The sequence below is a fragment of the Lepisosteus platostomus genome, chromosome 24 (genome assembly GCF_059453375.1).
Source record: "Lepisosteus platostomus isolate fLepPlt1 chromosome 24, fLepPlt1.hap1, whole genome shotgun sequence".
Classification (NCBI taxonomy): Eukaryota; Metazoa; Chordata; class Actinopteri; order Semionotiformes; family Lepisosteidae; genus Lepisosteus; species Lepisosteus platostomus.
Genome location: NC_142634.1, coordinates 17,220,331 through 17,243,741, shown reverse-complemented (window position 1 = coordinate 17,243,741; position 23,411 = coordinate 17,220,331). Strand labels below are relative to the sequence as shown.

General features: G+C 41.1%; 1 protein-coding gene across 2 annotated transcripts in view; it reads left to right on the top strand.

Annotated features, from left to right (window-relative positions):
* Nucleotides 1-663: 663 nt before the first annotated feature.
* rasal1a (RAS protein activator like 1a (GAP1 like)) overlaps nucleotides 664-23,411 on the top strand; it is a 66,694-nt gene continuing 43,946 nt past the window's right edge. Inside the window, exons 1-6 of one of the 2 annotated variants that reach the window (XM_088617945.1) lie at nucleotides 664-806; nucleotides 1,204-1,452; nucleotides 2,646-2,702; nucleotides 9,504-9,617; nucleotides 13,211-13,272; nucleotides 22,400-22,529. In XM_088617945.1, the coding sequence (XP_088474071.1) occupies nucleotides 1,388-1,452; nucleotides 2,646-2,702; nucleotides 9,504-9,617; nucleotides 13,211-13,272; nucleotides 22,400-22,529 (428 nt within the window). In that variant the 5' untranslated portion in view covers nucleotides 664-806; nucleotides 1,204-1,387. Of the gene's footprint in view, nucleotides 807-1,203; nucleotides 1,453-2,645; nucleotides 2,703-9,503; nucleotides 9,618-11,945; nucleotides 12,274-13,210; nucleotides 13,273-22,399; nucleotides 22,530-23,411 lie in introns of those variants that run through there. The other variant, XM_088617946.1, reaches the window with a different exon arrangement.

The following is a 23,411-nucleotide window of genomic DNA, read 5'->3' as shown; positions in this document are numbered from 1 at the left end:
GGTAGATAAAAGTGTTTTGTGTACGCCTTTACTACAGAGATTACAGTACCGCAAATTTAGCAGGCTGGCAACGAGAAATACATTGTCTTCCTAAATTTTGCACATAGCAGGTGTGTCCCTCACCTGTGAAATCATGTCAATCACGATAGATATTTAATCGGAATGTGTCGTCTGTTATATTTTTGTACGCATCACCTATTAGTTTGGGTAAAGGTCATGTTACTTAAGGCTCAGTTACTGTCTAACATAAACACTACAGATTCGTTTCGCCTCTAGGATCCCAGGGCAGACTACACGAAACAAATACAATGTCAGCCTCACTAATTGCTCATTTCAAGCCAACGAGGCCCTGCCCTGAGTAATGTCATAAGTGCTGCACTTAAACTAGATTTGACTGCTTTGTACAAGCTTCTTCTATAAATAACTACCTTTTAAAATTAATAAGACGTTTGGGGTAGGGCTAGTTCTAAAATATCAACACACAATGTAATGTCTGTGTAACGGGCATATGGTTTCATGTAAAGCAATACAATACCTCTTAAACGCAATTTCCCCAACTTCTTATTAATAACAATAATCATTTACACAATTAACTTCAATTAACTTAATAATTAGCATTATTATTTAAAAGCAATCTTCCTCACCACTGCATCAGCACTTTATGTATAAGCCCGATACATAGAAATGTGGCGACCTTTTTAGGTTTCACTAGTTTACGGAGTATGAAACTCATTGCAGTTTTTTACGTTACGGGCATTAAAAGGCGTCGAAATACACTTTAGCCAATAGAGGGCGCGATTACACCGGTAAGGAATCCATCCTCCTCCTCGCCTCTCCAGGTTACGCGAAACTCCAGCTTTACCTGTGTCATTTCAGTTACACTGGGTGATCCGAGCACGCCGGCACTCGCAACATATGTTCGTCGTGCAGGCTATACACCTGTTCAATTGCAGAGTCTCAAGGGGGAAATGAAAGAATGAAGCACTTTACTAAGAAATCCGACCGGGAAGGTACACCTAGCCCACTATACAGATTATACTAGTGTGGCAACGAGCGTTCAATTCACTTCAGAAGTTGTCGCGCTGCGTGTTAACTGCTTTCCGTGTCTGCTTGGGGATAACCGGTGTCAGATTTGAAAGCGCCACTGCTGTTTTAAAATCCGCTTTGTTCCCCCTGGATTTGGCGTGTGCTCACATTCTGCAGAAGGCAAGTGCGTCCGTCTGTCTCCGTGAAGCGAGAGAGCGAGAGAGCGAGGGATGGGATCCAGCCGGCATCCCCCCCGGCTCGTGTGCACGCAGGGAGAGCCCCGGCGCCCGTAAGTGTACCCCGAAGGAACATTCCTGCTGGAGCAAGTGGTCACCAAGGAGCTTCTCCTCCAGAGCCCACCATGGCCAAAAACACTTCTCTGTATTTTCGGATCGTGGAAGGAAGAAACCTACCTGCAAAAGATGTGTAAGTTATCAAATATTCTTCCTTTACTTTTGGGAACTACTGTAAATTAAAAGCTAACTTTTTGGACGAATAGCTCTTATTATTTCACTAAACATGGCATTAATTGAATACCTGCTCTATTACATACTGTACATTCGGAGGAAGATGTTTTAGGAGTCTTGTAAGTAAGATAAAGAAATGAGCGTGTACAAGGGGCAACCAGCATTCAACAGTTCGTACAGAACAGCATAGGCTATCAAGTCCATACACAGCACATAGACCATAGAAACAACAGCAGGTTTCTAAATAATGAACATACATTCTTTAAGTTTGATTCACACTGATTTTACTATGAAATGAGGCGGTCGTTTTTTTTTTTACTGTGTAGGATATAATCTGGTCCCTAGAATCCACTGCGATCGCATTGATCTCCCCAAGTTGACAAAAACGGCTCGTCCGCAGAAAAATATTTTTTCATTCCGCAGATTAGTTTACGAAGCCTTTAACCTGTTTAGAATGTAAATGATAATAATGATAAAATATATATATTTTTTAAGACGGCTCTTTTCCCTAAAATGCGGTGAAGAGAACTGGATAACTGCTCCGGAGCCTTTACATCTTTTGTAATACTACCACGTTTAAAACATTGTTTTGCTTCAGAGTTTACATACAGCGTACTACACTGTCTTACGTATACAGATTAAGTTTTGGTTTCTTCTACCACTTGAAAAGTAGGAATGCTGCGTTGATGTTTATATTTGTCTTTCACGCTGTTAGAACAAATCGATAAGAGACCGGTTGTAAACTTCAAAATGAACTACCTGTACATTCCTCTGAAGCCGAAGGCTTTTCTCCAGCATAGTGGGTTTTCAAATCCTACCATGCAGAAAAGATCGGTTTCTTTAATTAGATTGGAAAGACGCGTCTAGTTATTGAAACATTGATTTATACAGGTATATAAAAATCCAGTCAACCAACTGAGATAAATGACGTGATTTAATGGATGGAAATAGAATGGCTTCAAGCTATAAAATCCCAGATATGCATTGACTTAATTAATATGATGCACATCACGCAGAGGGTTAGAAAGCTTAACGGCTCATGATTTAATAGTGCACATAAAGGCGTATGATTAATGTCGGTTCACGAGTCTGAGTTGTGGAAGCTCACAAGAAATTTAAAACCGAATACTTGTGCCCCTTTTTTCTTGGTAGCTCTGGGACGAGTGATCCTTACTGTCTGGTGAAAATTGACAATGAAGTTGTAGCCAGGTAAGTGCGAATTCTTTTCACTCCGCATCTCCGTGTGTTTGCTCCGGGAACGCAATTTTCCCTACGATTTCTGCAAGGGCGTGTAAAAGGTTCAAAGGAGCAAATATAGCAGCAACTAATTTTAGGGCAGAGAAAAAAAAATACTGCAGGACTTTCGGCTAGAAACGGGAAAGGTTTAGCAAACGGCGCGTGGGACGTTTGAAACACTTTGGAAATTATGAAAATTAGAAGTACTGTTTAATAAGACCTGTGCATTTTCATATCTATGACTTACTTTTAGTGACAAATTAAGCTACAAATTAAGATCATTAACATGAAAATGTACAGTGCCCTGAAAAGTATTCAGACCAAGGCATACCAAGGAATATATTCAAAAGCCTTCAAAGTATTCAGAGGTTAATAAGTATTAATTAGTAGGCAATTATTTCCAGGCCTTTCAGTCACAGTGGTGAAATTTTAAGATAATTCGAATTATCCTTTTAGTATGAAAAGCCAGCAAGCTGAAAAGGGTGCTACAATATGTTTTTCATTATGTACCAAATAAAGTTTGGTAGAAAAATGTCACTGGCAAAGTCTTTCAGGCAGATAATGGGCAGGGTACCCAGCTCTCTCCTTCAGTCAGGATGTGAAGCCCAGACCCTACCAGTGTCCCAGCTGAGACATACTGTATGGTCCCATTCTTCATAACTTACAATAATAAACCTTTTTCTGTGGTTTGGTACTTCCATAAAGAATCCACCTTTTTATAATTGCTATAATATTCTCTTAGGCTATGGGACGGTGTTTCCTGTAACCCGACCTATGTTGGTACTGTATCTTTGTGTACTGTCGGCATGATATCACCCCAAAGGTAGGCAACAGATCAGCTGTGCCCCAATGGCATGAGAGTCCCTCATACTAGAGCAAATACACCAAGCTTGTGGGAAAGAAAAACTAACCAAACATACAGTATGCTCTGATAATTGTGTGTGGGTTCTTTTATATGGTTCTTATAATGTATCACTATATTCATAACTTACTTGGTGAAAGTCTACTATGGCTCACTATTGGGAAATAGATTAAAGTGTAGTAAAGCACAGTGAAATTATAGTAAAAGCATGATGCAACATCAGGGAGCACCAGTAAAGCTTAATGTAGACTGTGGGAAACTGGGAAAGTCTATTGGATTTTGTTAGAGTTCTCTGAACATTCAAAAGCAGTAATGGATACAAAAAGATAATATTACATGGAAATTTTTGTTTTTGAGAAGGCATTTAGGAAAGCTTCTTATAAAAGACTAGTTTTCAAATCGCAGTTAGGATCCATTCAAGGTGACGCATGCATTTGGACTAAAAGTTGGTTATTGGATAGGAAACGCAGAGTACAGATAATGGTGAAGTATAAGTAGTGGAGTACCACAGGGGTCTGTATTAGGGCCACTGTTCTTCCTAATTTGTATTAACAATTCAGATACGAATATAGTTAGAAATTGCATTTGGAGATAATATCAAAATAATGCGATTGGCAATCACTCTAGAAGTGACAAAGGAAACTGGAAACTACAAAATACAAACTAGACAAATGACATTTAATGTAGGTAGGTGCTCATAGAAGAAACAAATCATAAAGGCTATTGGGTCCAGTACTCCCTTGTTATATAAATAATACCATTATATTAATCATTATAGTTAAAAGTGTATAATGCAAATGAATGGATGGTACTGTATCTCCATCTGCAGCAACAGGCATTAATACATAGTGTAATACTCTCTGATAAGTCTTTTAAATAATAATTACAATCATTTTTACTCCAGTATCTGATCAGTATTGTCTGTCTTTTGTCATCTCAAAGCAATAGGACTACAAAAATGTCATGTTATTTTAAAATAAGTCTAGTGCCTTTATCAAATATAATTAACAGCTGATAAGCAATCGTGGTCTGCATAAATCCACATTCTCGTCTAAGATTATACATTGGGTTTCGTACTGTATTATTAAATAACATGTGATATGAAACGGCAGGATAAATCTAATGAATGGCAACAGTGAACCCAAAATATTTGGGGAAAATGCATTAAATAAGGTGCCAGATTACATTGCAATTTTCTGGAACCAGATAATGAAGAGCTGAATGAACAGTGCTTGACATGACGTTTTGAAGTGGACCGCGTGGGACCACAGTATTGGCTGCATCAGGTCGTAAGTTGTAAGGCACAGACAGATAATCAAATAAGGACTATCATGGAGTGAGAAACACACTCTGGATCCTTGGAGCTCACCCTGGCACTCTTCGGGCCTCAGGGGAGAGTCATGACTGTTTTCTTAAACGAGGCCAGGATTTTGACTATGACAACCCTGACTTCTGAAGTCAATTTGCTTCTGTGTGAAGACGATGGTGAAGCCCAGTCCAAAACAACCTGGACTGATAGCAACTCGCTCGTTTCAGTGACGGAGCACTGCAACGCGAGTGAAACTGCGATCAAAATGGATTTCTCACTCAAGCAGACGATCGTAAACGGCAACCGCCTTAACACGCACAGCACGTTTTTCTTTACCTGCGTTCCCAGACTCTCCCTCCACTCTCCAGCGGATGCCCAGCCATGAGATTGTGCACTGAGCAAGGTCACAACGTCCAAATGGCGCGTTGTCAGGCACTTCCTGCGAGCAGCGTGCAGTACAGGGTGAAACAGAGCTTTGAATGCTGAGAAAGAAGACAAACTTACAAATAATTCTTGGGGGGGGTGGGAAATGCGAAAATTGTCGTCTTTTACTGGGCCCTGACAATTCAGATGTTTCAAAGTAGCCACTGCCTGTCATTGACTGTAGAGTCACATGTATACTTTTGAATTATTCCGCCTCCAGTGTGGCGGTTATGGTCCCAGTCTGACCACTCAGTTGTATATATCCCAGGACCCTCGTAAACGAGGCCTCTTTCTCACTGGGCCAGTTTCCCTGTTAAATGGATGACCAAACGAATGAATGTGGTAGCAAACCTCCACTCCCCTATAGCGGCTCCCTGCACTGGTCCCCAGTTCCCGCTCCTGCGGAGGACCGACAGTGTGATGCTGTGTGATGCTGTGTGTGGCTGGGAGAGGGTGGATGTAGCTGACAGTGCTAGCAGTCCTTGCTGTGATGAGCTCCGTGCGCCCAGGCAGCTTGTGGAGATCACAGGAGCAGCAGCGTGGTGCGAGAGGGGGAATCTGATCCAACGCTGGCCTTTCAGTCCTGAGCAGGTAACCATGGCGAAGTGCATAAATTATTCTCAGGACTGCCGGGGGAGGTGGGGGTGGGGCTGGGCAAGTGGTGGGTTCCAGGTGCTTCCTGATAGCCGACAGAGGGAGTGAGCACCAGCGAGCACCTGCGAAGGTGAGGGCCTAGAAGGAATTTTTGCTGCACATAACCCTCAAACATCTTTCAGTATTTCAGTCATATACTGCAGCACTTCATCACCTTCTAGACTGTAATTCTTCCATTGCTTCTCCGGGCTCACGTGTACATGGAGTTACCAGCATGTAGTGTACTATGTTTTTAGTGTTTATTCCTGTCACGTGATCTATCCTTCAGCTTCCATTGGCCGATTCTTCTGATTAAAAACATTCCGTTCCAGTTTGATATGTGTCCATCATTGTGTACTTTCACTAGATGTTGTAGTGCTGTAGGCAATGTATATAGTGTAGGATTACAGCTGCAATAGGTAAAATAATATTGGCTAATAATTATAAAAAATACCTGTCTATATCTGGAAGACAGTGAATAATGTTTGCTAAAATGTGGTATTTATTGACAGCAGTACAGTGCCACAGAAATTAGCATGGCTGTCTGGCAGTGTTGGGGCCCTGGTTCAGTTCCTGTGGTGCTGTCTCTGGGCAGTTTGTATTTTCTCTTTGCTTACATGGGTTTCTCTGGGTGCTCTGGTTTTCTCACACAGTCCAAAGACATACCGGTAGGTTAATTGGCTTCTGGGAAAATTGGCCCTGGTCTGTGTGTGTGTCTGTCTGCCCTGCAATGAACTGGTGTCCTATCCAGGGTGCATCCTGCCTTGTACCTGTTGCTTTCCAGCAACAAGTGTCTAGTGAAATTGCATCTTAAAGGGAATTAGAGGGTTATAAAATAAACACTGAAGCCACATAATACTATCCACACAATGCAGAAAGAATTGGAATTTGGTTAAGCCTCTGTCTAAGCCTTATAATACTTTCCTATGCAAGTCCAAAGTGCATTACTGCACTACTCATGGAAGTCATTGTTAAATCATAGTGAAACACTGAGGGGCATTACAGCAAAGACGCAGTTTACTATAACATATTCACTAAGTGTTCACTAATACGTTTCCTGTGATCCCTTCAGCACAGACTTAATACTGAATTTATACATTCAGGTCTTTCAATTTAAGGGCAATTTTAAAATTCCATCATGCCTCAAACGGTTCTTGGGAGCCATCAGAGTACCTCCATCATGTTCATATGTGTACATTGATCTAGTGTGTTTGAGTCCAAACTGTGATGAAAGAACCCTGCATGGATTAATTTCTACCATTGTTTTTGTAGCATACACAATGTTATTTTAAAATTCTTTCCCATAACCATACAGCATGCATGTGTGCCATACAATAGACTGGTATCCTGTCTGCCTGCTCACCGTGTGCCTGGTGAGGCTCTTGCTCATTGCCACCCTGTATTGGACTGAGCAGGTATTTGAAAATACACACAGACAATCAAATTACTGGAATGAACAGAGAATATGTTTACGTCAGCAGTTTACCACAGTGAATTTGCCCAGATTTTGTACTTTGCTCACAGTACGCCATACACTCAGTTGGGTCCGAGTACACAACTTTCTTGTGATCTTTACATTTTTGGAATAACACGTCTATTTTTTAGTAGTCTCAGTACAAGTACCATTTGCCATGTTCCTGTGCCAGGCTGACCTGGATTTCTGTGCATTCTGATCTCCCCATAGGGAGCGTCCAGCTAAGGGAGACTTTATTTCCATGTGTAGTTTCATGGAATCTGATGCAACAGTTCATGGGAATTTCAAAGAAGAGAATATTCCACTAAAGATGACAGAGTAGAGTTACCTCGCTTACTTGTAATACAGTAATATAATAAATAATGTTGTATATTATAGTGTATAACACCAAAAACAACAACAACAATAATATAAACAGCTTGAGTACAGGGGCCTTAAAGTAAAGGCTTATGTTCTAAGCAAACTTTGAACCCTACATGGAGCCTGGAACAAGCTACTCTTCAATTGCTGTTGAAGCCAATAGCCTGGTTTCTAAGTTCGATGAAATCCCTCTTGCGTCTACCGGAAACGAACAAGTGACTGTAGATGTAAATGTTTATTTTTGTGTCTGGTCTCGGTATTAGCTGTGGATGACCATGATTCTTCAGTCCAGGGATGAGTGGGCTTGAGTCAGTCCGGATCGTTGGATGGTAGTTGGGCTTGCTGGGCCCAGTGAGAGCTGCATCAGTCCTTCAGCTGCTGATGGCAGAGGCCTGGGCAGTGCACGACCCAGAGGGGTCTGCTCACTGCACTGATTCCCATCCTGCACTGGGACAACGTTTGCAGGCATGAAACTGAGTAGCTTCCAAATAGAGGGGGTAGGAAAAAGGAACTGGGAAACCCACATTTAAAAATAAAGGCTTTGCTGTAATGTTCACCAGGCTACATTGTCTGAAGAGGTTCATAGTGGGCATGATAAGAAGCTCCTCAGTCACTGGCAGTGCCCTTTTCAGGCTGTATGAATAATTGTTGCAAGAACATTTCCTGCAGTTGCTAATGTCATTTTCTGCGTTGTGCCTGTAGCCCAGTGTTGCTATTGTTGTTCTGAAACCATGACTCACTGATTTATATTGAATTTGGGCAGCAAACAAAGACAGACAGAAAGAAAGAAAACCACCCCACACTGATTTATCACATGATGGCCACAGTGGAAGTGGTAACAAATACAGACCAAATGCGTCGCCATGCAATTAGAGTCCGCTTTTCCCTTGTGGGTTCCTCTGTGTTGTTAGTTGATAATGGATTCCTGCTTTTGAAACTTTCAAAAATGTCAACATTTTCTAATAGACTTACTGGTCAAAGTATCAGGAACTCCAGTCAATTGCACAGAAGTTCTCAGAGCTCAACAGTGTTCGGTTGGTCTGTGAAGCAGAAGGTTCCCATCATGTCCCTGGCCAGTGAAACCAGAGAGATCTGCATTTCACGTCCTTATACTGTCAAACTGAATCACCAGGTATTTTCATGTTCTATAGCCATCCAGGTTGAATTGAAATCACTGACTATACGTTCATGCCAACTGCAATTAGCCTCACATGGGAAGAAAGAAAAAGTGTACATTTGTCCTTTGACACATCAAGAGGTACAAAAGGTTCTGGACCAAATGTGAAGAGGCACAACCCTTTAACAACCACACTGCAAACCTGCAGGTCCTGCGCAGATTTGGTGGGTGTTCTGCTGTAAGCTGAGAAAGCCATGGCTAATTAGCTTTCTAGCTTTATCTAGGCTCAACACGCCAATTGTATGAGGTCACATGGGCGAATCCCCAGTCACGGTCAGTTTGTGATATGATCCAGGCTTCAAACCTAAGATGTCAGCATCATAGATCACAACATGTGCTTTGGCAAGGCCCGAGCAAGCTTGCTCAAAGTAAAATATATCCCACACCTGTGGGCAGGATACAGTAAATCAGAATTGAAAAGTCTTAAATAATTTTAACTGGTTCCCTGCATTTCTAAAGCCTTTGTTCTCATGCTCATATTGCTCTAACAACCTTGCAGAAGTATAATACAGCATTATCGCTCCATCTCTCTGCAGGACAGCAACTGTGTGGAAGAACCTGAACCCATTCTGGGGAGAGGAGTATACCCTGCACCTGCCCATGGGCTTCCACACTTTGTCCTTCTATGTCATAGATGAGGACACCATTGGGTAAGAGCCTGCATATCGCACAGCATTGCTGGATAGTTCATCACATAAAGAGTTGCACAGATTGAACTCATTGGGCTGTAAAACGTCAGAACAAATTGACCTCAGCTAGGAAACTGATAGCACAGTCTTTTCCTAGATTAGTGCACTTTCTGACATCACTCTTAGAAACAATTGCATTTACTGATATTTTTTGTACTTACCCAAGGAAGGTATGATACAGGTGAAGTTACCCCTAAATCTAGGAGGTGTCAGACGATATTCTTTTCCCAGTCAAATCAAATAAAATCTGGTGCTTCACTCATAAAATGAAAAAACACTGGTTTAGGGTGGTTCATTTCTTTTTCTTTCAAAACCAACATTAAGGCGGTGAAAATTTAGGGGAGGGTGCTGAAGGAAAAGACTGGTGGACAGTTCCATTATGGCCTGGAGAAAGTTGTTTTTTACAGTACGTGCAGGAAGCTGTGTTTTTATCCTGCATGTTATTGAGCAACAGGATCTTGTTAAGATTGTGATTAAAAGATACAATAGTAGTAGAACAGTTAAGGAACAAGTAAAGGTTTGTTCCCTGCCTAAACAAATTTAAGTGAAATATATCATTAGGGACCCAGTATCTTGAGTTGGCTTAAACATGTGCTTTAATCTCATTAAGCCTGCAGTGAAATTGAAATTGGGCACATTTAACTACAGCTGCAGTTTGGCATCTATCAGATACACACAAGGAGCATGAAACGTTTCAGGTGTGTTTGTTTATGCCACTATACACTTCGCTTAAGATGTAGTGAGAGATATGTAAGGCTTCAAATTGCAGGTCCCTGAATTATTAATTATTTCCTATCCACTCTTTCGATGAAATCTAGATGTGGTTATCATGGGAGGCACAATATCTTTGTGAGGTCAGAAGGGTAAGTACTAGCCAGCAATCAACACAAGACTCGGAATATAGAAATCGCTCAACCATTTAAAAACATCCCAGTAGCCTTGCTCATACAAAGTCAAAATGGGCAAAGTGCAATCATCCTTAAGCATGTCTAGTCTCTTTCACTCTGTGATATTTCATAGCTTCTTCATCTGCCATTTTCAGTTCAGTATTCTTGCTTGCAAAGTCAAGTTTTCTGAACATGATTTTTTTAAAAGCTGCTGTGGGATCACAGTGTTCCCTGTACTGCAGTGTGATCCCGATGGCAGAGAATCACCCAGCAGCAGCCAGGTTCCCCTCAGAGGTTTCCTATCCTATCAGTGACCACAGCCAGCCTTTGTCAGTTTCTGAGACCTGGAGATATCAAGTCACAAGGCGTGACAAGAGGCCCATATAAACACCCTTTAACAAGATATCACTCCATCGGAATAGTGAAAATCAATTCTATTAAGAATCTAGGAGAGAGGTTTTAATTTAAGGCTTCAGTGCCTAAACCACTAGTCAGCATTACTGTGTCAGCTTTGATTTCAAAAACCGTTTTGCAGGCTCACATGTTAGATGTAGGATTGATTAAACCCATACTGATTACACTGCAAACACTGTTATTAGCGAGTGAATTAAGCTATGGTGACACTACACACCTACAGTATCTATACATAGATTCTTAAGGGCTCCCCGTCACAGATGACTCAAATAACCAAGAGATGAAACAGTGACCACAGGACGGTAGGGCCCAGCCTGTGCTGCAGCTACAGGCCTGTCAGCCCACCTAGGGATTCCACTCTGCTTCTTCCTCTCTGCCCACAGACCCACTCGTATCTTGAACAGCTGGGTCACTTCAGTTAGCAGCCAGTATGGTATGATGATCATTTTCAATGGTTTTATACACACAGACAGAAAACTAGTTGTTACATGTACTAACAATTTATTGCACCTACGGTAAACAGTGGTTATCTATCCTTTTTCTTACTCCACCAGCAATGTGTCCCTCAAATTATTTTTTGGTCTGTTGAGACGTGGTGTTTTATTACATATTCCATTGTTGATGGAAATCAGTCTATAGACAGAAAAAGATAGGCAGAGTCATAGAAGTCACTAGAGTGGTTTTGCTCTTTAAAAATGCTTTACACCTCTAGTCAATCTGTGTGCTTAACTTATTCACAAAAATTACTCAAGTCTTTAGTAAAGATTGTCCTAAATTATTAGAGACTCAAGTCCTCGGACAAATAGTTTTCTTAAAGTTACACTAAAGAGAAAGCCTTGAGATTCTGTATTATACTGTATAACACTAAAGGTTGTTACAGCTGTTAAAATATTCTGTGTGCCATTTTTGTTTTCAAGATATTATCAAGATTGCATTTGTAAGGTATAAATCCTCTGCTCTAAATGTCAGAATGTCAGCTTGCGTTTGGTGCAGGGCTGTAAGGCTGCAGTCCTCTTGCCATCATTCAGGCCTGACAGCTGGATGATCGCCAGCTGTTCCATCTGATCGAGGTTGGGAGACATTTGCTGTAGGAGCTACTGGGTCATCAGAAGGAATGCTGTGTCTAAAGACACACGTCACTGAAACAGAGCTGCCACCTCGGACATTACAGTGATGAATTTAAAATCCCATCAGGGGCTGAAGAATCAACAGGAGATGTTTACAGGGAATCCTGCTACCTGCTCAAAACAGTCTGAACACGCAAAAGACATGCAGTGTCCTGCTTTCAAAAATATATCAGCTGTATAGAATCAAAGGTACATATTGAGCTGGTGAAAATCAGATCCTGTGTAGCACAGTAACCCCCACCTGCAACCCTGCCAGCATCTCATAATGGAAATCACTCAAGATTCGGCGTTACCTTGCTCCCTTTGTACGAATCAGAGAGCTAATCGCCCTGCCTGTCTGCTGTCCATTGTGACAGTCACAGTGGGGGAAAAAGCTATTACCTACACATGCATCTGCAGTGATTCTCTGAGTAATTTGCTCATCACTAAGCTAGACTAAATACTATGGCATCTGTCAGGGGGAAAACGTTCCAGAATAAAGAAAACATGATCAGCATCCAGGTGGTACTTTGAATAAAGAAACACCATTCCCCCAGTACACATTAACTCTCATGGACTCATTCTCTCCCTGAAGCAAATGTCCACTTACAGAAACCTGAAGCTGTACACATACAGTATGACTTTCTTTCATTTGGTCGATTTGTATTAATTGGCTTTTGTCAATAGAAAATGGGGAATGAGTGTTGCATCAATTCAAACTATTTTAATTTTAATCAGTTATGAACTATTTTAATGATTACAATTAGCTAACTGATCTATACTCCAAGGTGCTTGTAGAGGTGATTAGAAAGTGAGCAAACACATCTGTTTGAGAACTGTGCACTATAGAGCAAATTATGTTCACATTCAAAAGCTACACTACACAGCAGTGGGTGTTATATTGAATTGTCTTAGATTGACCACCATCTTGTGATGCTCAGATGAACACTGGTGTATTCTGTCATTATTTATCTGAACATCTTCCCTCTGCTACCATTTGGCTGTGTATCAAATTTCACTGTCATACCAGGTGCAGTGATGTGAGCTGGTCAGCTATCTGTATGAGTACTTTGCACTTTATGAGTGGCTGGTTAATGATTATTTATTAAGAATTATGGCAAATCTGACCCTTCTTTCCTTTTTCTAGGCATGATGATGTCATTGGGAAAGTATCCTTGAGCAAAGAAACTATTGCTGCCCAATCCAAAGGTAATTCTGGTTTTGTACACCATATACTGTATGCATAACACAGGCTTTACTGAGTGATGGAACCTGTAGGTATACAGCACCTTAGTTCACTTTTCAAGAATGAAAAGTGAGTCATTGTGTTGTTCTCCTTCTCCCCTTCAGTAAAACAGGATGTCTTGAACTGTAGGACGTGTTTAACTGGGATTATGCAGAATTACCAGTAAAGGACCACTAGAACCCTTTCTAGATACTGGATACAGAAAGCATGAAGATCTTTATTACCAGCATTTAGGACTAAAAACACAAGTTCCTTTAATGAGACAGCAAACCAAGGGAATAAAGACATTCGGCTCAAGATTTAGTTTTACCTCAACCACAAGCTTACTAAGTTATGTAATGTTAATAGTAAGTTAGATATATTAACTTTGTATACATCTAAATCAGATTTTATGGCCAAATTGTTCATTTCCTAGAATAAAACAGTTGAGAGAAAGTTTGGAAGCGACCGTTCTGTGTACAGCGATATTTGCTTGCAGCTGGATCTGCAGGTGTGGGGACAAAGATGAACCTCAGATCATGTTTGTTTGAAAGTTTGCTGCCAAAGTCACGTGCTGATCTCATTTTCACATAACACAGATTGTTCAAGAATTTCTGAAAGGCTGCCCACTAAAGAGATGCAAACTTGTTTCTCTTGCGGATGAGCTCAAGATTGGAGAATCCACACAGGCAGAAAATACTGTATCAACTGTTCACTATGTTTCAGAAACACAATTGGCAGGAGATTTCTTTTTATGTTCATTTGAACGGTTGGTCATGGCTAATTAGGCTAGATTTTTGTCATGAGCAAAACGTTTTTGATTTTATGAATAATTCCCAAAGTCCTCATTCAAATCCCTTTTCCAAATGGCAACTGCTATAGCTAAAAATAATGCTGCTGACAGGACACTGGGAAGAGAGGAAGTCTGTCCTTGTCTTTTGAGAATCTCTGAGTAGACACCTCTGCACACAACTTGAGGTGATGTCTCGAGAGAACGGGCAATGGACTCATTAGTTTGAACATGTCTTGGTACAGTATGTGGAGCAAAGTTAAAAACAGTGAGAGGCCTGTTATTTACACGTTACTGTAAACCCTGCACTTCTGTTCAGCGATGAGTTCCCCTCAGAGACAGTGTCAGAAGCCATTGGGCTGAGGCTGAAGCTGTCAGTCAGGCTGACTGGCGGAAAGTTTGTTTTACAAGCAGAGAAGCTGAACATCAAGAGACTACTGACAGACTGGGAGTTAAGTGATTGATTCAGCTGTCCCTGTCAGTGCACGCTTATTACCAATGCAAATCAGTCTCTTTTTGTTTTTGTTGCCCTGGATACCAAATTATATTACAGTTTGATAATGTATGTCTCACCAAAGATTAATCTTTTTTTTTTAACCAAAATGTCATCTTACATGTGAAGGCACTGGTGAGGTTGTATAAAATTAAAAGAACTAGTAAATGCTGGACCTCTTCAGATTGCTCTTTGTTTGTTGTGTGAGAGCCTCCAGTCTCATGGACAAATGGCTGTTGATAGGAAAAACAGAAACGTGAGCTGTACAGAGAGGGAGCTGTTTTGTTATACAGTATACAGTACTACTCTGCTCTATGCAGGCTGCCCCAGAGAAATAAAGGCAGTGTTTATAGTATTTTAGGTGTGTCTTTTGGTGTACTGTAGGTCTAGCTTTGATGATAATATAATAATAATCCTCATTGTATTTGATATATTTAAACAGGTAAGTTATTTGGAACAAATTCTCATTGACAAAGATGACAGAGGCTGACTCCACTTGCTGAACAGAAGACAATATTGAAAGAAAGAAATGATCAGCACAAACCAAAATTACAGTACGTCAGTGCTGACAAGAGTCAGGCATTAGATATTTAGTCACCCAACTGAAAATATTAGAAAAATGAAGGTGGACAGTTTCAGTTTAATCTGCAGATTGTTCCAGTCATTGGCTTTGGCAAATTGAAATGACTTGTGCCTGATGCTGGTTAGTGCTCTTGGGAGGTTCAGTTTGATAAAGGTTCTACATCTTAAATTGGCAGGTGGTTCAGAGAACAGCAGTGCACCATTTGACATGGGAATGAGTTTTTGCAATTAAAGAACTGTACTATTTATTCATTTAAACCAAGGAAGCATTTATCCAGCTGCAGAGAAGAAACATCACAGAGGTGAAAGAATCAAGAGAGATCTGAAAGTGATGGGGGTGCCAGTGATGAACCTCATGGCAGAATGGTATAAAGCATCCACTTTTATAAGAATAGTTTAAGGTCATTCTTTAATCAAACTACTAAAACAGCACCATGGAGAGATGGAGAGTACAGAAGTCTGAAGTGGTGCACTAGTGCAATGTGTAAAAGGTTTGTTGTGATAAAGGAAACCAAGCAGATTTAACTTTGACGTGGAATGTGTTAAGGGGTTTTGAAAGCTAAAATGCTATCCAATTAAATACCGAGATTTACAGTATGAACCACAGTTTCCATGGACTTGAAGTCACACTTTAAGTAAAAGATATGAAACATTATTAGTAAGGAAGTAGTTCAAAGCCCACGTTTTGTTTGATCAGAGCACAGTTCACAGAATGCCAGCAGAATTTCATCTAAACTGAGCTGCAGATTGGTCCTTATTGATGATGTGGTTCCAGCTGAATATGAGGTGATGTGGTCTGTGTAGAGAAGGATATGAGAGTGGCCTATCGCCTGAGCAAGACTGTCAATTCATTTAAAGAACAGGACCCAGGATAGAACCTTGTGTAACTGAAAGAGGTTGTGAAATAAATGTCAGGTTTTAAACACTGCTTATGCTTTTTTGATATTGAAACCATACAAGGGAGTTTATATCATAACCAGTACTATGCAACGTTTCTGAAAAATTGGGTGAGAATCTGTAGAGAAATCTTTTAAGATGGTTAAACAGATTTTTGTTTAGAGCTCTTTTAATATCTTAATGATAAATTTTTTCAAGGCTGCTGCAACACATACACACACAAACCCAGACTGAATATTTGTTGAAATATAGCTGTTACCTATTAAAGAGCTCAATAGTTCTTTTATCATTTACTCCTGATATCATCAAAGGTGAGACAAATGAATAGACCTGCATGGTGGGGGGCTCCAGCATGTGTTGGCTGGGAAGGATCAAATAAAGGTGAACTCCATGCTGAAGAATAGGAAGGTGTGTGGGGTAGGCTCAACAAGGCCCAAAGACTGTGCTTCTTCTTTCTGAAGATAAGTTGACTTCCTGCTTGAATAAGCAGGTCAGTGGAGCAGATCTTAGATTAACGTTTTTGATCGTGATCAGCACCCTGGTTATTGTCACTTTTGCCAAGCTCAGCCAGTCTCATTCAGTAACTGGCTATTCATTAAACTGATGCGACTCTGGAGCTTGGCCACATCAACTCCACTAGATCTGCATTACTCAGTTGACCCTTTATACAACTAGCATTAATAACATGTTCATTGAATCCATTAACCATTTATTTATTTCATAAGCAACTAAAACTGTGTTTAGATACTACGTTTACAACGTGTTTAGATACTACTGTGTAAACACACGAAATACTCCTAATACTCATATCCTTTCAGTAAAAATTCAGTATAGACTGCTGTGGTTTTCAGCTATACTGTAGTTAGAATTGTGTGACACATTTTATTCTGAAACAAGAAGTGAAACTGACAGTTTTAAAAATAGAAAAAAAACAATACAAGCTGTTTCGTGTTATTTTCTGCTTAATTAAGATGGATAGTAGTGAAAATAGGGATTTTCTTTCAGTCTCTGGGTGACAGGTATGCAAAAGTGCGCATTGTGATGGGTAAAACCGCATGAATCCCCCCTCTGTGCACTTTAACGCTGGCCGGATCATTGACTCTGGGGGGAGAAAGGACAGTGGTGACACTGGGTCTCCAAGCCACGACATTCCCACGACATTCCCAAGATTCAGACACCTCCACACAGCAGAGAGCAGCAGCGTGTGATTTTGGAGACTGGGGTTAGGTGCCTGTGTGTGCTGGATAAGGATGGGTCAAGATGAAAGGCAGCTGGAACCCAGTCATATCACGCTACATGAGACTTGGTGCATGGCAGGTCCTGATACTATAGATGACCCTGAAATCACAGGCACAAAGCTCTAATATTGACATACAGTATGTCTGACTGCATAGTATCTTTCTGGCCCAAACTGTTGGCATTTGCTCTGCACATGAGAAATAAAATAAAATAGAAATTTACTTAACTATGTCCTGTAAGTTATAACACTGGGTCGGAGTGCCTAGGAGTCTCTGATTCATGTTGCATTTTTGGGCTAACTTTCTACCACAGGTTTCAAACACCATGCCTGTTCTCGGGTGTTCTTGGGTGATCAGGACTCTGTTGGTCGGTGGAGTTTCCCCCTCTTACCTTTTCCATTCCATAAGAAACAAGCTTGATGAACAGCAGAGTGAATGAGATTCATCTATACTGGTAGTTCTGCTCATTTTCACCATGGCTCCATAAGCAACCCATTATTTATCAAGGTCGTCTGCTACAAACTGCCTGATCCTGGATTGTATGCAGGCAAACTGGTTTAAGGAGCCAGGTTATTCCAAGCACCTGAGATTTTTTAATGACCGAAATGAGTGGGATCATTCTGTACTTTTATAGCTTCGATAACCTGACACACACTGGGTTGTATAGTCTGTAAACTGGCAGAAGACTGAACAGAATAGAAACAAACGTGTCAACATGGGTGAAAGTTAATGGATGGAAAACATTGAGGAGTGAATCGGTACTTTGTGGTTTGAGCGGTGGGTGGCACTTGTTTTGTTACATTTCACAGGGGTGTATGGGTGTATGGGAAGCTGATGTAAACAGAGCCTTCTGGTTTCATGAGGACGTGCTGTTCTGGTGGCTTGCATCCAGCCTAGGTGTCTTGAAAGGAGTCCAGAGTCTTAATGGTTCAATTTTAAATTATACGCTTTGCACAAATCCACACTGCAGCTTGGCATAGCTGCTGCAATGCTCCATGTTTATCCCAGAGTGGCTTATCAATTCTTGGCTACTGATCAGACACAGATTGATTAGGAGTGAGAACTGTCTCTCAGGAACTAAAAAATGAGACAGGTTTATTGAAAATCAATGAGACTGTGATATGAAAATCTTTTTATATAATTGAAAGGCAAAGTGGGTCTTACTGTTCTACAAAAATGAAGAATTCTGTGAGACGGTTATTGTTTCTGTAAATGGCACTTTTAATGATTTGTAATTTAATAGAAATATTTGCAGAAAAAAACGTAATGCATTTCTCAGTAAAATTGTGTACAACTTGTTATCCATCACTTTGTCCTTCATTGCTAATTTTGTCTTCCTCAAAGTCTATCAACAGCTGTCAAGCTCAGTACTGTATTTACTTAAAAGACTGATGAGGTCATTAAGAGACCAGATTATTTTCCACTATTTTCACTACATGCATGATATGAAGTTATTGGTATTTTTGTGTTTGCTCTTGGGAAATGAGGAATGTAGCCATCTGTTTATGAAATTAAGATTTTATTTCTTGTGAAGTATTTTGAACTAGTAAGTGCTTGAACAAAGCTATCAAAATGGAATATCTTTTGATTTGGAAATCCTTAGGATTTCAAGCAGTCCTACCTTTCCTCTGTATCACATTTAAAATTAATTTATGTGTATAAACCCACTTCAAAGATCAAATGACTGCCCACTCTATACATTTCAGTATTCATACATACATCTCTCTTTTTCCAAATATTGCATTGTAGGCTGTAGCGTTGACGGACTAAATAAGCAAATATGTCTCAGGAGGTACAGACAGGCACCACGGCGGATCACGTCTGCAGTGGTCATCACATTCTGTTCACCCCAGAGGCTGCTCGGTGGCACTCAGTCATGAGCAGGAGTGATGATGGCCGTTCCCCATTCGTCTCTCGGTAGTGACCTGTGTGATTGCACCTCTGCAACAGACCCATTGAATATTTACACATTTTTCAAATCAATAGCCTACAAAGCCAGGTTTTGTTAAACAGCAGACCATAAAAAGGTGTGGCAACTGACAGGGTGAGCTGTGGACCAGACGGGGAGTTATTTTTCAACTAGAATTCAAGAAACATTACAAAGGCCCCTAGCCCACAGCTTGCAGCAGTATGGATGCACGTACAGCACTTTGATGTTGTTTGACAAGGAATATTTGAACACACCAACAATCCTTTTCAAAGGCTTAATAATATTAATAATAATTGCTTACACTTATATAGCGCTTTTCTGGACACTCCACTCAAAGCGCTGTACAGGTAATGGCGATCCCCTCCACCAGCACCAGTGTGCAGCCCCACCTGGATGATGTGATGGCAGCCAGAGTGCACCAGAACGCTCCCCACACACCACCTTTCAGTGGGGAGGACAGCAGAGTAATGAAGCCAATTCAGAGATAGGGATCATTAGGAGGCCATGATTGGTAAAGAACGGGGAGAAATTCGGCCAGGACACCGGAGTAACACCCCTACTCTTTTCGAGAAACGCCCTGGGATATGTCAGTTATTCATGAAAATCATTCATTCACCCATTTTCTTACTACTTTTTCTGATTCGGGGTCACAGGAAGAGCAGGAGCCTATTCTGGCAAGCAGCAGGCGCAAGGCAGGGCACATCACACAGACACTGTCACACACTCACACCAGGGCCCAGCTTCCTGGCAGCCTTCTGACTGTGGAAGGAAAGCAGGGCACCTGAACACGGGAGTAACACTCAAACATTCACTTCACAGTGAGTCTACCTTTATTTATTTTTCTTTATTTTTACACTTAATTAGGATGGTTAAAAATATGCATGACTTCAAAAAAAACGTTTTCACCTTTGTGTTTTTCAACCAATTGTTCTTTTTTAAAAAAACCTCTTAATGTTAACAAAAAAGTCTCTTCAGGTAATTGGATTTTAAAAAGCAATTCATCATCAGCGACACCTACGCTGAACTTCAACTTATTTTTTCCATCAGCTCTGTTCAAACATTCTGATGAATCATGCTCAGTGCAAGCACCCACTTAAATCAAATGTCTTGCAATGGGAAAAGTTACTTAGGAAGAAGTAGGGAGTCATCTATTTCGAGACACTGGCATTCGCAGTTGTCATGAGAAAAAAGAGACGAATGGATGGTGCTTGAGCTGCTCAGCCTGTACATAAACTCAGCCAGAGCACAAGCCGAGCTCCACAGCCTTGATATTTCAAGAGCAGGTTGGCCCTGGATCCTGTACAGTTCTATTTTAGAGAGCAACTGATGGATTAAGGCTGGGAATTAACCTTGCTTAGTTTTGGGAAAAAGGGTAACATCTTTAGGCAGATGAAATACTGTATATTATGGTACTGTACTCATGTTATCTTTATATATGAATTTCATCTTATGGTATTGATTTTTCTTTATATTGCTATACATTTATAAAAGGTGCTTTTCAAATACACCGTTAGCATAGGGTAACATTTTGTTTGTCCATTTTTAGCATAGGGTATGTAAATATTATTTTTTATTTTTATAAAAAAATATTTTTTATTTTATTGAATGTCAGACAATTTATAATGAAGGTAAGTCTTTACCATATTAGAGATTTTGTGTGACACTCTAGGAAAAAGGATCACATTTGCTGTTTGTAAGTTAGTGCTGGATAAACCTCTGCCACAGAATATTGTTAATTTACAATTTAGAATTAATTTAATAAATCTGACTGCACTTAAAATGCTTGAAACATTACATTTTTTTATTGGTCTTAAATATATTTCCCATCATCTTAGCATTGACTTCCTTAAACATATTAGTCATTTTTAAATTTAAAGTAGCTTTCAACCGCATTTACTGGAGATCTCCACATCCTCCTGTGTTTGCTTGAGTGACTCGAACCCCTGCGGTCCTAGACCGGAGCACTGGGCACGGATGGTTCCCAGATGCACATAGTCCTTGCATGGACAGAAAAGCCCCATCTCTGCTAAATTTAGTTGACTTTCACATTAATCTTCCACCAGCGCACGTCACCAGCGGGTCGTTCTCCCTTTCCCCTCCCACATGGAACTTTCCCTGCCCTCAGAATCCCGACATCCCGGTAAAATTGATGCAGCTCTCACGGACTCGGCTGTGACAGGGAGGCTAAGTAAAACATACTGTGATGGAGCCAGTTAAAGGGGATCAATGCAGCTTTCTCATGAGTAGCAAAAACTGTGAAGCTGGATGCCATTCAGTATTTGAAGGGTTTCTGGCCAGCACATTAAAATTCATCCTGAATCGGTTAACCAAATCTGGATTTATAAAACTCAATAAGAATTGTCTTTAGTAGTTACACTCCCTCTCTCTAACACACTTCAGACTCTGTTATGTTATAGCCTCTTGCAATTATGAGATTTCTCAAAACCCCAGAACTACAAGGACCATCCTCACTTGTCTACTGTATACATGCTTACATACACCTTGAAAGTGTAACATGTCTAGGAAGTGCACCGTGACTGACCCATACCAAATCTTCTTTAGAAAGTCGAAGCCTTCGGTAACACCATAGAAAATGTTGTAAGAATCTGCCGTCTTGACTCACGTGAATAAGAGCATGGAGATGTAGCATCCAAGTCATCTAAGTGTAGATCGCAAGTATTCGTAAGCCCTCGTCATTTACTGGGCCAGTGCTTTAAATGGGCTATGCAGCGAGCACTGGGACGTGTCTTTGTCTATGGGAGAGTTTCAGGAGTAAACCTGTGTATTGGAAAAAAAAAGAAAACCAAATACAAAAAAAAACGAAGGTTTTGTAGATTCACTTTTATGTCTGCTCACAGGGCTAAATTTCCAAGCTTTTGTTTAATCACAGACATTAGAAGCCTCTTAAGCCAGTCAGACAGCTGGCTGCTGTATTGCTGCTTCACTGTAATTTATTAAAATGTATTGAAGCAGGAAAAGCCTCTTCAGGTAAGCACATCTTACTCGCTAAGAGGGTCCCGTGAGGACAATGTGCGCTCCTCTGTGTCTGGGATCACTGTGGCTGGAGCAGCCAGGTTCTTCCAGAGCTGTTCCATGTTCAAAGGCAACAAAGGATGAACAGCTGCGTTGCTTGGTAAATGGCATTCTCAGAAACACTATAGTGTGCTTCTGTTTTTGTCAGGGTTGGACAACTGGATGAACCTGACGCGGGTCGACCCAGATGAGGAGGTGCAGGGGGAGATTCACCTGGGTCTGGAGCTGTTGCGGGACGGCCCGAGGATGGCCCTGCGGTGCCACGTCATCGAGGCCAGGTGAGAGTGTGGGCCGACCCACGGGCCCTCCAGCCTGACACGAACGGTGGAGGGTTCATGTCAGCTATGTGGTCCAAACTGTACCGGGGCAGCTGGGCAGCATGTAAAGACTGAATCCGCACATGGAGAGTTTCCACGTACAGAGCAGGGAATCGGCAGACCTGGTCGACACCGGGGAGTCAGACCCTCGCTTGCACGTGTTGCGGAGAGTAACCGGGCAGAGCAATGGTCAGACCCCGCAAGGGGACTTACAAAGAGGGCACCAGGCTCGGTCAGTGTCGGCTCGTGTTGGCTTGCTAGGCCAAGAGCAAGACAGGAGAAGAGTGTGAATGGCAAAATGGAACTGACCGTGATGTTTGCCGTTGCTACTGACTTGGAGGTGGGGGCAGTCCTGTGTGGAAACCCCACAACGCTGTGAGGTGGCAGTGGAAGCTTGTGCTGTGTGGAAGCTGGACTGATCTGTTAACATAAGTGCACTTCAGTAAGTGAGATGTGTGTGTTTGTTATGTGAAATGGCTTAAATAAACACTGTCACTAAACCTATGATTTGTCAGGCAAAGAATAAAGGAGTTTTGTGAAACCTAGACAGACACTTGTCTGTGTGAAAAAACCAAGGTCAGGTGAGAGAAATTGCAAGATGACAAAATATAACATTCATTCCTTTGGCCTCCTCATGAAATACAGCTTAAAAAAGTGGTCCATGTAACATGCATAAAACTGGCACTCTATAGCTGTTGTGCTACAGTAGCTACAAAGCTTTGTGAAGCTTCCAGGTTTGCAGGTAGGTTTCTGGGTTCCCTCTGAAGTTGGGGGGGGCAGTTTGGCTGTAAGCTGCAGTAAATAAAGGTGAAGGATTTCCACATTCCTGTGTCCTAAAGCCAT